The sequence below is a fragment of the Pholcus phalangioides genome, unplaced genomic scaffold, assembly GCF_987345545.1.
Source record: "Pholcus phalangioides strain wild (caught in Gottingen) unplaced genomic scaffold, Ppha-v1.0 ptg000003l_1, whole genome shotgun sequence".
NCBI lineage: Eukaryota > Metazoa > Arthropoda > Arachnida > Araneae > Pholcidae > Pholcus > Pholcus phalangioides.
In genome coordinates, this window is record NW_028301596.1 from 22,785,920 (window position 1) to 22,802,879 (window position 16,960).

Here is a 16,960-nt window from a genome sequence, read left to right on the forward strand (position 1 = left end):
TTAATAATAGCTCAGCGAGATTAGCAAAATGTAAGACGCCTTCATTCAGTGAATTAAGGAGTTCTAGCAAAATGCGGCGATCACGTGACGTCGTTTTTGTTACACCAGAAAAGCGGGTATAAAGCCAAAGCAGACGACATTGTTTACTTTTTGGTCAGGCAGCCATTAGTGTGTGAACTCGAGTTTAATTTGTGTAATGTATGTTGTCTTTACGGAGAAGCCATTGACGTCGGTGAATATATTATTGAAAGCTTGCAGAGATATCGCAGTTAAGGAATGAAATGATGATATGTAATGGCTCATTTTTCGTATAAAATGGTTGAACCGAGGCCTCATCATGTCAAGCAGAAAATAAGTGGAACCAGAGCAAGATACAGAGAGGGAAGACGCCTCACCGCTGTCAAAGTAACGTTATTTTAGTGTGGGAGGGTGGTTCGCTGTTTCTGCCCATAAAGTGGGACAGATGCAGTATAATCCAGTTTGCCAAATGTGCCCCTCGGAATCGACTGATGTCCCGCGAATCTAATTTTATAAACATGGAACTAAGTGGCACACTTTTGCTACAGATCACTTAAGAAGGCCTGTGATATAGTTCCACGTGATCCGAAGGCCCGTTTACACGCATCAAGTGATATAGTAATCAACAAAATTTTAAGTTGCGAGTGCTCTAAAATCTGTCCCAACGTAAATGATGAATACTCATTGGGTAATACTAGACCATGCCCACCAAGGCGTGCGCATCGTGCCTACTTTTTGATCGAAAAATAGAGTAGACTCTATTCTATACTTAACCACTTACCAACTAAACCCGTGTAAACAGTCCTTGAAGTTGGAATAAACTCTAAAGTGCTTAACTACTTAAAATTTAGTTAACTACTTAATCACTTAACACGCATATAAACAGGCCTCAAGTCGCCCACGGCACAGTCCCAGAGCACTTAAGTGTCGCATTGGCAGATGACTTAAGTGTGATGCGCTTATTTACAATATCACTTGAGTGACCTGCCGCACAGTTCGGAAGCACTTGAGGTGGGCCCCACAGCATATCTCTAGATCACTTGAGTGATCTGTGGCACATTTACAGATCACTGAAGTGGCGCATGACATGTTTTCCAACCGATGAAGTGGCCCACTCTCATAAAGGTTGAGGGATCCTTGCCATTGAGCCTTTTACTAACAATGTGCAGCCTTTCAATTTTACTGTATTATTACTTTCTGAACCACCGTTTCAAAGTTATGGCTAGTCCACAGAAGTGCTAAAGTAAGGGAGTTCTTGACACTTCTCTGAGGCAACTCCTATGGGAACTGTTTTTTTTTAAATTGGTGAAACCAGTGACGTAATAAGTATATTTATATCAGGACTGTAAGTGGATGACTCATTTCAGAGGGCTCAAAACTATTGGGCCCAGTAGGGTCAGGTTTAGTAAATATGATGTAATAACCTTTTATTAGTTATTATTTGAGTAAATCATCTAACTATATTTTTATTTTCTACTAAAGGCATATACTGTCAGTCAAGAGTCATGCTGCTTGCTGGTTCAAGGCGTGCCTTCCGTTGGTGCTGAAAATGACTTCAAATACTTGTGTGAACAGTATGGGGAGATGGAACTCCATCGTCTTGATGAATATGCGTGTGAAGACTTCACAGAAGCATACCTTGTGAAATATCATTGGTTTCCTGCAGCAAGGTTGGTTTGCTATTGAGAATAAATATTGTTATGTGTTATAAGGCACGTTATTTTATTGGGGGGGGGGGGGTGATGTTTTCCACCTGAACCATTGTGATGAGTCAGGTAGGCTTGTAATACTTGAGACAAAACAGACATCTTAGACATGGATCACCATAATGTTAGTGTTCCATGAAACATTTAATTACTACTACGAATGACAGAAGACATTCTAAAAATAATTTTTGGTTAGCTGAATTTGTTTTTCTGTGGTTCCCAACTTCAAAACACAGATGCGAGCTGATCTCTCCGTTGAAAAGTCCCACCACAGAGAGCAGCAGGCTCATGACAATGCAATTATTCAATCATTACACTTCACTCATAGCTAGAAAAATTGATGGAAGTGGTACTACACATAGCAAGCATTACCCAGAAACAAACTTTGCATTAGGTTCATAATGCCTACACGCACATTCCAATGTGCACCAATTCATTAAAAGATTTGCATAGGATTATAGACGAGATGCATGTATTGTTTAGCAGTATGTAAAGTCATCTTAAAAATATTGTAAACTCATAAGAGTATAACCACTTTTTCCATGAGCATTATACAGTTAGAAATAAGTTTTGCATAAACATAGTTTTCACCATTTATGGCAGGAGTGCTTAACCTTTTTTTTCAGCTGTGACTCAAAATTAAAACAAGATCAGTTTCATTACTCATGGGACTATTTGTTTTTCGAAATCGGTGAAACTAGTGATGCAGTAAGTGCATTTATTAATCCACTGTTAATCTCGGAAGCCCCTGCAAATTAAGTTTGGGTCATGACCCATAGCTCAGAAATCTGTGGCTTTAAGTGGAGGGGGTTGCCTCACTTGGGTTGGGCTTATATTCTGTGTGTGTTGTGCAGTTCCATTGGCTACAAAGCTGCCAAATGTGTTAATCCTATAACTAAACTTAAATCAGTGTTACTTGATAACTAATCATAGTTGGTAGTCTATTAGACAAGTGTTTAGTTATCTAGGGTTAACTGAAGCTAGCTGTTCTTTGAACGTGATGCCATTCAATTGTCTAGTAAGCTGAACATACCAATTTTACTCAAATAGCGTTCATCAGTTACCATTTAGGCTGTTAGTGGATTTGTACGGCCAATCTAGGAAGCCCCGCAAATCAAGTTTTGGTCATGACCCGTAGCTTAAGAACCCTGACTCTAAGTGGATTTGTATGATCAATCTTTCTCGTGAAGTCTTCATAAACCAAGTTTTAGTCATGGCCTGTACCTCAAGAGTTCCTGGCTGTAAGTAGATTTTTGTCACCTTTCTCAAAAGACCCAGAATGTTTGGGCTGGGAACCATGGCTCGGGATTCCCGGGCTGTAAGTGGATTTGAATGATCCATCTCAGAAGCCCCTACAACCCAAGTTTGGGTTATGACCCATAGGTTAAAAATCCATGATTTATGCTTTCATTACTTCATTTAATTCCTTAAATCTTGTCATATGTTTTGATTAGCCTATCCTTGTTGGATCTGGTCCACATTAGCTCAGATAATCTGGGTCCTATTGTATACACATAGTGTTTCTCAATATGAATACATAATAAATGACAAGGTTTTTAATGATAGTGTTATTTCATCTCAGGACAGCAAAGAAGCATCTCGATGATAAACCCTTTCTTGGTGGAGTTTTGCACATATGCTATGCTCCAGAATATGAAAGTGTTCAAGACACGAGCCAAAAACTCCAAGAAAGGCGGAAGTATGTCAGCACACAACTCAGAAATGGTCAGTTCCATTTTTTTTCTTTCTTCACTGGTTTTCAGTAAAATTGTAACCTATTATTTTAAGTATGTTTTCCATCTTGCATAAATTCAATTACAGTTGAACTTCAGTTTACAAGCATTATTTGTTCTGTGAATGTGCTCGCAATCCAAAACATGCATACAATAGAACTTCATTATAACAGACTCTATTATAATGAATGATGCTTATAATAAACAGTTACAAACATAATAATGTACAATAAAAATAACCATCCTTTTGCATAAGTTTTAAGTTTCCAAGCGAGTGATTGATATCTATTGTTGTTACTTTTCGTAAACATGGATGTGTTCCACATGACTCATGTCGCTCCCCAGGAAAAAAAAAAATTATGATTAATAGAGTGTATACGTAGTACACAGCTTTTTCAATTCGACCTATGTTGAAAGCTGTTTTTTATTTGATATACAATACAATACAAATACAACGCCACAACAGGCAAATTGCCCAATGAGGTGGCTGACTTAAGAACATCATGGATCCCCGAGCCATTACGGGGTAGGCAAAAAGTCCTGGACACATTAAAAAATTATTACAAAATCAACCGATTGACATAAAAAGATTTGGTTTGCACCAAAATACTTTCAAAGCATTCTTTAAAAATAAATAATAACAATAGTTCAAATTTTCACTCACAGAACGGCACTTCATCGCAGCAAACTGGACATCACACAAAATGTGACACAAGCTGTGCATAATTAGTCTTTATTACGATTTGTGTTTCACAAAACTGCCATATTTTAATATCACCCTTTTTAGCTCAGACTACATCTAAACTAAAGGGTCTTCAACGTTTATGCTCGAGGGCCACATAAAAAATTTGTTGCGTTCTGCGGGTCACTCATTAATGGCATAGGGGGTGCCCCCCCAAAAGACGATCACAAACTAAATATATTTCAAGATATTTAAAAAAATTTTAACATTCAATTAATTTTAATAAATATTAATTTTGAATGATTTAAAAAAGCATTTCAAATTGTATATCAAAAAATGCCTTTTTTGCTATATTAATACATTTCTGTTACTTGAAAATGCTTTTGAAAGTTAGTAAATTTAAATTTTTCTGAGATTTCTTGTGCCTTCAATCAATCTCAGTGTGTCCCACCCCCGTTGCCAAAGGTTGATCCTATGTACGCTCAGATACGACAAATTAAAATGTGACACCTACTACATATTTTATGATTCCAAAGACGATTTATGTAGCATTTTCATTTTAAAAAATTAAACTGAATTGGAGTAAAAACAATTATTTTAGGTATTTTTTATATTGTATGAAAAAGAATGAAAATGGGTGATTTTTGTTTATACATGTATGTTGAATTAATTACATACCAAGTAAAAAAAGTCTGGTTACTTACATTACGAATGCAAGTGGATGTAATTTCTAAATTAATGCGAAACTTGACATTGTTTTTGCTTGAATAAAGCTTCAATGTTAGGTAAAATTTGTGTTGTTAAATATTCTCCAAATGCAGATCACTCAGACGTGTTCTAGTTTTTGATTTGTATTCTTCATTTGATTAAACAACTGTTCACATGTAAGTGCTGCCAAATATAGAAAACATGAACAATACATGTTTGCATATTTCTGGATAGTTTTCTTCGGACACATACTTAGAATAAAAATCAATTAATGAATTAATTTCAAAACACTTGCATTTAACTGCAGAATCACATTTGCAAATCTGCAAATTCTAATTGTAGCTCTGGTGGAACACTTTCGATATCGACAGAATGGTGAGGAAAACATTTTCATAGAAATTTTGGTGTCGCTGAAGTCGGAAAAATCTGCTTCTGAATTCCATTCTCAGATTTGAAATGCACTGTACATAATCGTCTGGTTTCCTAGTTGTAGATCTATTTACCAACTCCAATAATTTAGGAAAATGTATGCAGTTTTTGTTTTGCAATTGACGTTCCCAGAGGACTAATTTAGTTTCGAATGCTTTCACATTGTCATAAAGATTATGGACAAGTAGGTCTTTTCCCAGTAAGCGGTAGTTTAGATCATTCAGATGACCAGTGATAGACAAGAAATGCAAAATCTCTCACCCACTTTTTATCTTGAAACTCTCCAATCCAAAGTTTTCCTTTGGATTTCCATGAATTCATCAACTTCCTCCTTCAAGGAAAACGGGCGCTGAGGCATCTTTTCCCATCTCAGACAGTGTACTTCTGTGTAATAAATAACGTCGCCATGCTCAGCTTCCAAATCCTCTAAGAGTTTTTGGAACTGTTTATGGTTAAGTCCTTTGGATTGAATGAAGTTAACCACTTTTACTACAACAGACATTACATGTTCAAAGTTGGAGCAAAACTTTTTGCACAAGTTTTCCTGGTGTATGATGCAGTGGAAAGCCATCATCTTTGTATTTCTGTATTTTTCAGCATCTACTTTATCAATGTGATTAACCCTGTCTTCTGACCAGTCATAGAGGAAACACCATTTGTAGTTATGGCAGATAGGTTGCCTAAGTCCAACTCACATTTGGCCAATGTTCCTGCCAAACTTGAATATAAGTCAAAACTTTGTGTGGTATCCTTAAGTGCAACAACACTTGGTAACTCCTCAACAATTTTGAAGTTTTTGTCAATACCACGAATGAAAATGGCTGCTTGTGTTGCATCCGTCGATTCATCCATAGCTACTGAGTAAAACAAAAATTCCTCACATTTGGATTTGAAGGTCTTGAATACATCTGCTGACAGATCATCCATGCGTCTTGCTACTGTCACACCAGACGAACTAATGTTCGGCCGAATGAAGACATTCTTCAACGAATTCTCCATCAACGAAGGGCTTCTCATGTTTCACAATTTTTTAATGCTATTATATAACTTACACGAACACAATTTTAAGACTTCATTTCTTCCGAAGAATAATGACCGATGACAGTTCAGCTTCTGTTTCAGTTCATTTACTTTTTCACTTCGAAAAAGTCCCTCCAATCCAGAATACTTCACACTATGCTTAGTATCATAATGTCTCTTAATATTGTATTCTTTCATCATGGCTATGCTCTCATTGCAAATGAGACAAACTGCTTTAGCCTTGTGTTCGATGAAAAAATAAAGGGATGACCACTTCTCTTGAAAAAAATCTCACTTTTTCTTCAACTTTTTTTTTCTACCACGGTTTGCCATCATGCACTCATTTAAAGACTAAAAGGCTTCTAAGACCAAAAACACAAGTAAACTAACTGTACCAGTATTGTACAAATCCTTCTTCCAACCAATCAAGATGCATACATCCATCCGCTCCTTTCCCAACCATGAACCCAAGAAATACGATACCATGGAAATTCCGTTCATTTCTGCTTTCTCCCACTCGAGGAGAATGGTATGTACTCTAAGTTATTTATAGTGAAAAAGTGTATGGTGTGGTTTCTTTTGCGTTAAAGGCCTCATTAAGAAGCTAAATACTGTACACTGATCAGCCTGTCCTTGTTATAAGTCTATATGAAGCTGGGTGGCTTTTTTTGCCGAAATCTACATTTTACCCTATTTTTGAATGATTGAAATGTTTTGGCGAGCCATGGGTTGAAGACGCCTAATCTAAACAAGTTAAAGGGTGCTCATATTTAAATGTGGTAGTTTTATGTAACACAGATCATAATAAACATTAATGATGCGTTGTTTGTATCACATTTTAGCTCAAGCTTTTTGCGATGCAGTGCCATCTGTGAGTGAAATTTCAAACAATCTTTTTAATTTAAAAAAAAATTCTTAAGAAATGCATTTTATTGCAGACCACATCCTTTCATGTCAATTGTTTGATTTTTTTTATTAATTGGTGTTCAGGATTTCTCTTCCACCTTATATAATCATTTTTTTATAGCTAACTACTCTACTTTCATTGTAAATCCTGTTGAATGACACCCTATAAAAATTTTTGTTATGAACTCGACTTTTGTTAACCTTTTAACTGGCTTAAAATTTTACTTAAGATTTGAACTGATTTTCTAAATTTTTTTTCTCAGAAAAGGATTTCAAAAAATATTTTTTGTGTCAAACTTTCCTGATGCAAAAGTACAACAGAAACGACCACAGAAAATGATTGTACTGCAGGTAGTCCCACACCGAGGGGTTGGCACACCAACCTCTCTGAGTAAAAAAACTAAATAGTGAACGCTGTTATTCAAAATTGGCAATAAATTATAGTTTCTGGTCTAATTAGTCCTCATATGCAGAAAATGACAGTAGTGCGACATCTTTATTAATTATCTTTCATTTATTGACTAATTGTTTGAGTCAGTACGGGTTGTAAAAACAAGTGTTGATTGTAATAGGTTTATTATAACTTCCTTCAATGTTGATGTTATCAGTTTTAACAGATTTTTTTCATTGCTAATTTTGTATGTTTTATGAAACACCATTTTCCACTTTTTTTCTTTACAGGAAATGGTTCTTCGAGGAATGGAAATGTGCTCGATAGTTCCAGAAATGCAAACCCAGAAACAACTATTATGCAATCAGCATCAAATGTCAGAATCTGTATTGGTAATAACAGTATTCCACCTGTGAACTCCTATATACCAGTTACATACATATGGGCTGGGAAAGAATACACTGTTTACCCTCAGAGCACTCCAAGTTCAAATAATTGTGATAGTTCTCCCTCGGAGCCAAAGAAAGAGCCAGCCAAGCCATTTGTCCCCAGACAAGTCATGCAAAAGACAAACGTTCAAAGTCACAAACATGGTTCTACAAATCTTGTTCATGAAAAACAAACTGAATTGAATGGGTTACCTAGCGTGAACATGGAGGTTCAGAAGGTAAGAGCTTCTTGAATTGGTACTCTTCTATTATAACCATACCACATATTTTTGACACCAAATTGGTGCGTTTTGATTTTTTCTTCAGCACGCCTTATTTCAAAAATTTAATTAAACTAAAGAAAATATTTAACACTAAACAGGAGTTTGCCAAGATAAAAAAAAGGGCTCCGAGTAGTATTGTTATAATGGGAGAGTATCTTTGAATCACTGTATGTTTCACTATAATATTTATCAATCAACGTCTGCTACACAGTTAGCTAGGCTAGTATGGAGAAAAAGGTAACAATTGTGGAAATCACTCTAAAAAAAATTACTGTGAATTCAAATCTTGTAAATACCATACACTGTTCTTTCTATACAGCTAGTGCTCTGTAGGCAATGATTCTTTTTATTTTGATATAAATTGTCTTAAATCATCGTTCAGACCAAACTGAGTGTATTTTGGAAAAGTGAGCATAAGAAAACTTTGTGAAGTACTTAAAATTTTAAAACGTATTTGAAGTATTTTCACAGGTGAGCATTATTAGTGTCTATGAATGGACATGCACATAATCATCATTGGTAAAAATAGAAGCATTTCCATCATCCTAAATCTGTGTTAAATAGAGTAGAAGGCATGAGAATTTTCTATTTTTATTGTTTGGTATTTCTTTTTTTGATGGAAGAAAAAGTAATTATTTTCATTAACAACAACGTTTTTTTATTTTTTCCAGCTATCTGTACCAAACATCAAAGTATCTTTGAAAAGACGAAAAGTGTCGTAAAACATTCATGTTCTGAAGACATTAGTGATTGGGTAATGAAAAAACAAACCTGGCTATGACTGCATGAAGTTCCCCTCAGGGCATGTATAGTGCATTTCTTAAGTGTTTTGTGAATAATACAGTAAATGTATACTGAGAAATTGAATTTTCTGGATGTTATGCCGAAACTAATATTTGAAAAGAAAAGTTATTTGTCTCCTCCGGGAATTGAACCGGGTTCCCAACCAATTTACCAATACACCAGAGACACACTTTTCAATTCCTTATAACACACATTAGTAGCGTGAAGCACTGAGTTGAGACATAGCAGCCTCCGTAACTACCAGGGGAGTAGACGAATCACTTCTCTTTCCAAATTTAGTTTCGGCATAGCATCCAGAAAATTCATTTTCTCAGTATATTTCGGGCCGAAAACATACCATCTCTTAATACAGTAGTTTCAATAATCGGAGTCTTTAAACTTTAAGATTACGAATAGTTTGAAGGTGCTGGAATTTTTCAAAATTCCTTTTGAAAACCTCCCTGTTTTCTGCTAAGTACGAGCTGTTTCATTTTGCTCCATTTTTCTTGCAAATGTAATTTCAGGTGGAAAAAAGGTCTTCATCCCTAGCCTGGGGTTTCTGATAGATCCCCAGGCCCTACAGTAAAATTTACAGTGCAAAAAAAATTATAATATCTGGGCTCCCTGTCAGCTTGTCCTAACCAGAGTGTATAGGTTGGCAATTGTGCAATAAATTAAACCATGGAATTAAATGAAAAAATGGCAAAATGGGTAGGAGTAGGAACCCCCTCCCAGACGCAGAAAGTTGTTTCCTATTGCTTTTTGGATAATCCAAGTTTTAAGCAATCCAAGGTGGTCTCTGCTCCATTCACCTTGAATTATCCAGACTTCACTATACATGAATAAAAGCAGCTACCAAATATGATTGTGTGAATTATAGAACTGACTAACATAGCCTGTGTGATACATTTGACACATATTATATATGCAATACAATTTAATTATAACTGGGGTTGGAAAAAAATGCTCTTAAAAGTATGAAAACCTAAAATTCCCAACCACATTTGACTTTTTTAATGAATGAATTTGAAAACTATAAGCCACGTTGTGGCTGGTATTTTACTTATGTAAATGTTCTAGAGTCTATTTCCAACCAACGTCATCGGATTTGGCCTTACAGTTCTGACACACAGAAGTTGTCACTCATTTTACGTGTATCACTATTTCTTGATAGAATTTTTAAAAATAGACTGACTTCTATGAATTTCAGCCCTTTTCCATAAGCACAACTCTCAAGCTCTTGTTGTGCAGAAAATAAATGTTGTGTAGTTTTTCCAAAACTGTATGAAGTAGAAAAAGTTCTATTGTCTATATGCGGTCTCAAAATATTTCCCATGCACAGTCCAACTTAAATTTAAAAAACAAATTTCTTACGCATGTTAAAACTATTGCACATGCTTACAATAATTAGTTCTATGATCACTAGGGCTCGGATTTTTGTGACATGTTATATTTTTTTATGACAAGTCATTTTGTGCATTTTCAAGCTATTGGTCATATTCTAAGCATTTTTGAGCGATCCGTCATATTTTAGCAATTTTCAAGAAATAGATAATTTTTTGGTACAAAAATTCTAATTCTAATTCATCTAACGAAAATTTCAATCTGTGGACATTTTTTTTTCAAAGAGAGATATTATGCACCTGCAATGAATTTTTTTGGGAAAGAAAAACTTTTGCAATCTGAGTAGCCACTTTTTTTGTTCTTGGAGGATCCCGTTTTGCTATGTTTCTGAAAGGCACGGCAAGTACTTGCAAAAGATATTATTCATTCGGATGCTCAAAATCTTTGTGTTCAATGCATTTTAATTATACCTAAACACAGGGATTTTTGTCAGGAGGAGCACATCTGGTTTTTTCACCTATACTGTCACTGTAAAACTCCAAAGCTCTATAACTATGTGTCTTGCATTATGTTTTGGAAGAAAAAAAAATTTTTCCCCTTAGAACTTGCCACTATCTCAAGCTTGTGGTTGATCCCCATTTTCTTTGACTTTTTATTTAATTCTGGCACTTCAAAGTTGAGTGTAAAAGTTCATGTAATTTTTTCCAGGACTGGGGAGAACATTTTCAGCTCAGATGATAGCCTTCATCCACAACACTAGATATGCACGCAGGTAGTTAGGTATTTATCAGGTATCAGAACATATACATACTTTTGACACAACTCACATCTGAAAGCTGATAAAGTGGTAGTAAATTGTGCCCAAAGATGGAAGACTAGAGTTTTATTCGGTTTTTAAAAAAGACATGGTATCTCTCGCATTGTATTTTATTTTGTTAAACATGTTAAAAGTTCCAGCACAAAAGTGATTTGATGTGCAGCAACATGAGAATTCAGCTTGAGAAACAATGTTGAGAAACAATCAACAAGATTGCAAAAACTAGTCGGCTTTATGACAAGCCTTCTTCAAATAATGCTCCATATGGTCTTATGGCTCCATATGGTAATTTTTATCGTTTAAAAAAATACTTTGCAAAGTAGTTCCTTAAATATTTCTTAGAAAAAACTAAAGACTAGCAGTTTTTTTAAACATTTAAAACTGCATTTCATAAAATTCAGGATGATTCTGGAACATACCAAAGAACAGTTATTCAGCATAAGGTAGGCATGATTTTCATTTGAATCTGGTGAAAGAATTTTAATTTAAAAAGTAAATTAATGAATTTGTGGTTTATTTTTTTACTTAATAAGATAAGAAATAATAACTGAAAAAGAAGAGATGAAATAAAGGGGAAATTATAAGGTCATATTTTGGAATGTTAAGATCATATTTTCACGTTTTTTAGGTCTCAGGTACTTGCATATTTTCAAAATTTTTAGGTCATAAAAATCTGAGTCCTAATGATCACCAGTTAAAAGTTTTTAGGATGCTATTAAAACTTTCACAATGCATTTAAATCCTCAACATATGTGAATGTATGTATATATATGTATATATACACACACCATATTGGGGAAATATAAAATCATGACAATGAATATGAATATCTGTGATAATATGAAAAATTCTATTTTTGTTAATTATGTATATATTCACATTTTTGTTAATTATGTATATATTCACATTTTTGTTAATTATCTATATTCACAGTGTTTGTTCTGTTTGAAAAATCAATGATTTTTGGTTTTTATGTAAATTTTTCATCATGTGATGGAATATTTCATATGGCTTTTATTTCATTAAAAAACATCATTTAAAAATATTGCTCGATTTGCTTTGATTCGACAAGAGCATGTATTGGCATATCATTCAATCACATACATTTTTATATTATTTCTCTTAGATATGAGGGATTCAGCAAAAAATTTAACAATGATCACATGGTAATTAATGAACAATTTATTACTATAGTCCGTTTCAGGTTAACTTTGCAGTGAAGAGGAAGCTACGAGGTAACCACATCACTCGTAGCTATGACAACAAAATCCTCTTAACCTATGTATCGATGCGCGGCCTCGGCAAGGTATGGCTGATTCTCACCAATCTCGCAGAAAAAAATATTTTTTACGTATAACGTAATGTGCTTTGTAGAAAAAATTGCAGACAGTTAGTAACAATTAGCTAATGAAAAAAACCATCGTCGATACTTTCAGAAATTAAAGTGCGGTTTTTGAAAAAAAAAAATCATTTTTTTTTATTGAAAAATATCTTGGTAATCCTATTAACCCGGTTTTGACGTTTGAATTTGGGATTAGCTCCAAATAATAATAATAAAAATGATAAGGAAAAATTTAGAATTCTTGTACTCACTTTTCTTGCCGAAATTTCCGTCGCTCACCCAACCGAACGCATATACGTCAATGCCACTTGTTATTACAGTTTGTTATTTTTTAGGGATTCCCATTCTATGGAATCCTCACTTGAAGTTGTAGAAATATCGGATTCTCTATTACTTATTAATTGTTGTTGCTCCAACATGTGTTCCATCAGGTCATCTGCAATCCAAAATTCCTCTTCTTTTCAATAACGTGCTTTATGCATTATTGCCGAAAAGAACGGAGAACGTTTTAGCGTGTCTATCTCTGGTGAAAAGAAAGATGCAACTGTCACAGAAGAAAAAACTACACTGCAAGCCTAAACCATTGTGGGTCTCTTTCTCTTGCTTATTTATATTTATCTGGAGAGACACTGAAGGGGGCATCTGGAAGAACATCCTCTGCTGTGGGGGGAGAAGATGGCGTGTTGGTGTGGGTGCAAAAGAGACATTACTTATGTTAACACCCTCTGCTATCGGCTATTAGAATTCAGAAACCACCCCTATCCTACGAATGCGCCAAGAAATAGATAATTTAAAAAAAAGGGGGGGGGGCGCCTGGAACTGTAACCTACACCCATAAAGAGAGCCTCTCACAACGGTATCGGCGCTGTCCTGAAAGAGGGACACTTCCTGTAATCTATGAGTGATATCTGAATTCGTTGGAGGCTATTTTCGGGAGAATAAAAAAACCTGATTGAATATTCGTCTGGGGTGTGTAGGCCTATAACTACATGAAAAACTGAATCTATTGGAAAATTCAACAAAATGATGATATATGTATATAATTGTGCAACCAAAAAAAAAAGCACGACAGTGATATTGGCTGGGAAAATTTCTTGGAAATCACGCCAAAACGTTCTTGAGCTCGCCATGGATTTTTGATAATGGTAGCCAATATTTTTTCTAATTTGAAAATTTTAAACGAATATACATTGGTTCAAAACGGTATTTTTTTCAGTATCTTTTTTGAAATCATAAAAAAAATTTGAAATATTCTATATAAATGATCATCAGAAACCTCCGATGTATGGGAACTATATTTTGCAGCGAAGGAATACACTCTCTACCTTTCTCTTCACTGCAAAGTTAACCTGAAACAAACTATAGAGAGAGAGAGGGAGGGAGTGAGTGATTTAATCTGCTTTTTTTACATTTTAGGAAAAACATTTAGAATTTTGGTTGGGCTGCAACATTTAAATTTTCAGTTAAGCTGTGACATTTAAATTGTTATAACTTGTAATTCTATTTGTCATTCATGTCAGATAAAGGAGGTTTTGGAATCCTGAAGAACACATGGGACTTTTAAATAAAATCAATAAAAAAAAAAAGGGAAATTGCAACTGAAGAGACCTTTTGGAAGACACACACATAAATGTAGTAAGAAATATTCAGTTTTCGCTCATTGTAATGATCATCCATTATAATGGCCAGTGGGAGAAGTCCCAAATTTTTCCATACGAGACTTTAATATACATTTTCCTTTTGATAGAACAACTGTTTTTGACAGGATAGTGGGGGGGGGGGGGGTTTCATTATAACAGGCGTCTACTGTATCTAGCTGAGAAATCGCTGCTCATTGTCATTTTGGAAAAGTTCCAGCCAAATGAATTATAGTTGGATGTTATTTCTATATGTTTATATATATACAGGGTGATTATAAAAAAACTATCCCGACATATGGGCCCCTAACTATCATACCATTCACAGAAACTGAATGAAATTTTGGTATAAGGTATTTTGACGTATGCGCTCAAGAATGATATGGAAAACAACAGTGTCACTCTAACAGTTACGGTTACAGTGAGAAAATTTCGAAAATATCAAATGGCAACACCAAGTTTTTTGTATTGGAATGTGATCTCCATTGTGAAAAACCCTAAATAGCGTTCCAACGGCAACTGTAGCATGAAAATCACCGGCGGTAGATAGGCTAAAAGTGAGGACAACCAATAAGGACAGAGAAGCAGCATAATATAAAGCATTTTATTGTGTTTCACAAATTTTCCACATGACCTTGTGGAGGACTAATCAGGCTGGGATCTCAGCCGAAGAAACGGTGTGACGAATGAAACGAACATTAATGCTCTGGTGCACGGCAAAGTCCTTTTTACTTTTTCCTGGCCTAGCTCCGGGGATTTTCGTGCTTCAGGTGCCATTCCAACGCTATTTAGTGTTTTTCAGTATGGAGATCGCATTCCAATACAAAAAACTTGGTGTTGCCATTTGATATTTTCGAAATTTTCTCACTGTAACCGTAACTGTTAGTGACACTGTTGTTTTCCATATCATTCTTGAGCGCATACCTCAAAATACCTTATGCCAAAATTTCATTCAGTTTCTGTGAATGGTATGATAGTTAGGGGCCCATATGTCGGGATAGTTTTTTTTATAATCACCCCGTATATATTTATTATATATGTTTATATAATTATATTTGCATATAATTATATGCTTGCTTAAGAGTGTCAAGTGAAAAATTGTTTAACTGTTTACAAAGTACATATTTTGAATACCCAAATTTTTGTCAATTTAGTGTAAAGCCGGAATTAAATAAAAGTTTTATAAAAGTTCTTTTATAAAACTTGACAAATATAACCAATAAACTTGGCTGCATTTGCTTAATTATGACGATAAGCTTATTCCAAGTGTTTTTTTTTAATCTTCAATATTTTTCAATCCATTGAATTCTACCTCGTAAAAAAATGAGAAACTGGACACGTAAAATGCAGCACAAATGGTGCATAATTAATGTTAAGACAGTTTGCGATACATAAAACTACTATATTTCAATATGAGTACCTTTTCACCCATTTAAATGTAGCCTGAACTAAAAAACTGTCATTGAGATGTGATATGTTTGACACTTCGTGTTTCGTAAAAACTTATATACTTTTTGTCTTGCATTTTATGTGTTATGTCAAGTTTCTCGTTTTAAAGCGCCACCTGTGAGTGAAATTTTTGTAATTATCAAAGAGGAAAAAAAATTCTAGGCCATAATGAGTATTTTAGTGCAAACCGCACCTTTTTATACGAGTTGGTTGATTTGATATTAATTTCTAAAATGTGTTTATAGGACCTCTCGTCCACCCTGTATTTGTTTTTCCTTTCTATGTTTCACTCAAGTGAAATTTTTCTTCGCATTAAATGATTTTGGAATCAAAGCCAGGTCGTTCGAGTCAAAAGCTGGTGTGATAGCCAAGGGTTGCACCTTTTCAGTCCGCGGGACAGAAACTTGTATATGGAATGTTGAGAATCTCAAAGTGTGTGTGGTCCGAGTTACTGGATTGCAACCTTGCAAGTTCTCAAAAAATCAGTTTTCCTTGAAATGATTTTTTGCTTATAAGACACTTTAGATTGAAGTGTCTTGTAAGCAAAAAGATCATTTCAAGGACAACTGATTTTTTGCGAGCTTTCAGGAAAGAACGCTTTGTTACGAAAAATTGCACTCCAGTGACTTGGACCACTTTGATTCTCAACCCCCCTTATATGCAGGTTGGCCTGTATTTAAGGGACATTCTCGTAATTTTGGTCCGTCTCAATTTTTTCATAAAATTTTCTGTTTATTGCCATTATTTTCAACAAGTCCTAATTGAATTTTTAGATCAAGAATTAAGATTATTTTCACGACTCACACCATTGACAATTAGCTTTAATTTGCAACTTTACCTGCCTTTGACAATTTTTTTTTTCCACTATTATTTTCAACTTCACTTTCTTTTGAAATTTCCTTGGCTGTAATTGACGCCTTTACTTGCCTTTGACAATTCTTTCTTTCTTTGCTGTGATTGGCAACTTTACTTTCATTTGAAATTTTTTTGGATATGATCGGCAACTTTACTTGCATTTGACAATCTTAGCAAAAATTGGTGATAACCCGTATGGATCGCGATTTCCCGTATTTTTTATGAAGGAAATATGTCCATCGTAAGCATTTATCGTTTTGTGTGTATTGATACATTTCTACCGGAACACTTTTCGCAGGCCGCCGGTTCTACATCGATGCCTAGTGGAGGGGCTTTTGTCGACGACGCCGAACATTAGCTATAAAACACGTAAATTGTGCAGATTGCAAAATGTAATGGTTATTTTGAAAAACTCTTTTTCCGCAAGA

General features: G+C 34.8%; 1 protein-coding gene across 2 annotated transcripts; it reads left to right on the top strand.

Moving 5' to 3' along the window:
* Window positions 1–99: 99 nt before the first annotated feature.
* On the top strand, window positions 100–12,287 carry LOC149088312 (uncharacterized). Of its 2 annotated transcripts, none has more exons than XM_089246793.1 (5): window positions 100–405; window positions 1,501–1,688; window positions 3,307–3,449; window positions 7,884–8,260; window positions 8,977–12,287. In XM_089246793.1, the coding sequence occupies exons 1-5, from the start codon at window positions 295–297 to the stop codon at window positions 9,025–9,027; spliced, it is 870 nt and encodes a 289-aa protein (XP_089102919.1). In that variant the 5' UTR covers window positions 100–294; the 3' UTR covers window positions 9,028–12,287. The 2 variants fall into 2 exon arrangements, with proteins under 2 accessions (XP_089102919.1, XP_089102927.1); XM_089246801.1 differs by having other exon boundaries at window positions 155–232; window positions 8,977–9,155.
* Window positions 12,288–16,960: the final 4,673 nt, after the last annotated feature.

What these genes read in the sequence shown, in the direction of transcription:
- LOC149088312 (XM_089246793.1), top strand. Translation starts at nt 295, where the DNA reads ATGGCTCATTTTTCGTATAAAATGGTTGAACCGAGGCCTCATCATGTC. An exon ending in GACGCCTCACCGCTGTCAAA is followed by an intron (nt 406 to 1,500) that starts GTAACGTTATTT and finishes TTTCTACTAAAG; the next exon opens with GCATATACTGTCAGTCAAGA. An exon ending in CAGCACACAACTCAGAAATG is followed by an intron (nt 3,450 to 7,883) that starts GTCAGTTCCATT and finishes TTTTCTTTACAG; the next exon opens with GAAATGGTTCTTCGAGGAAT.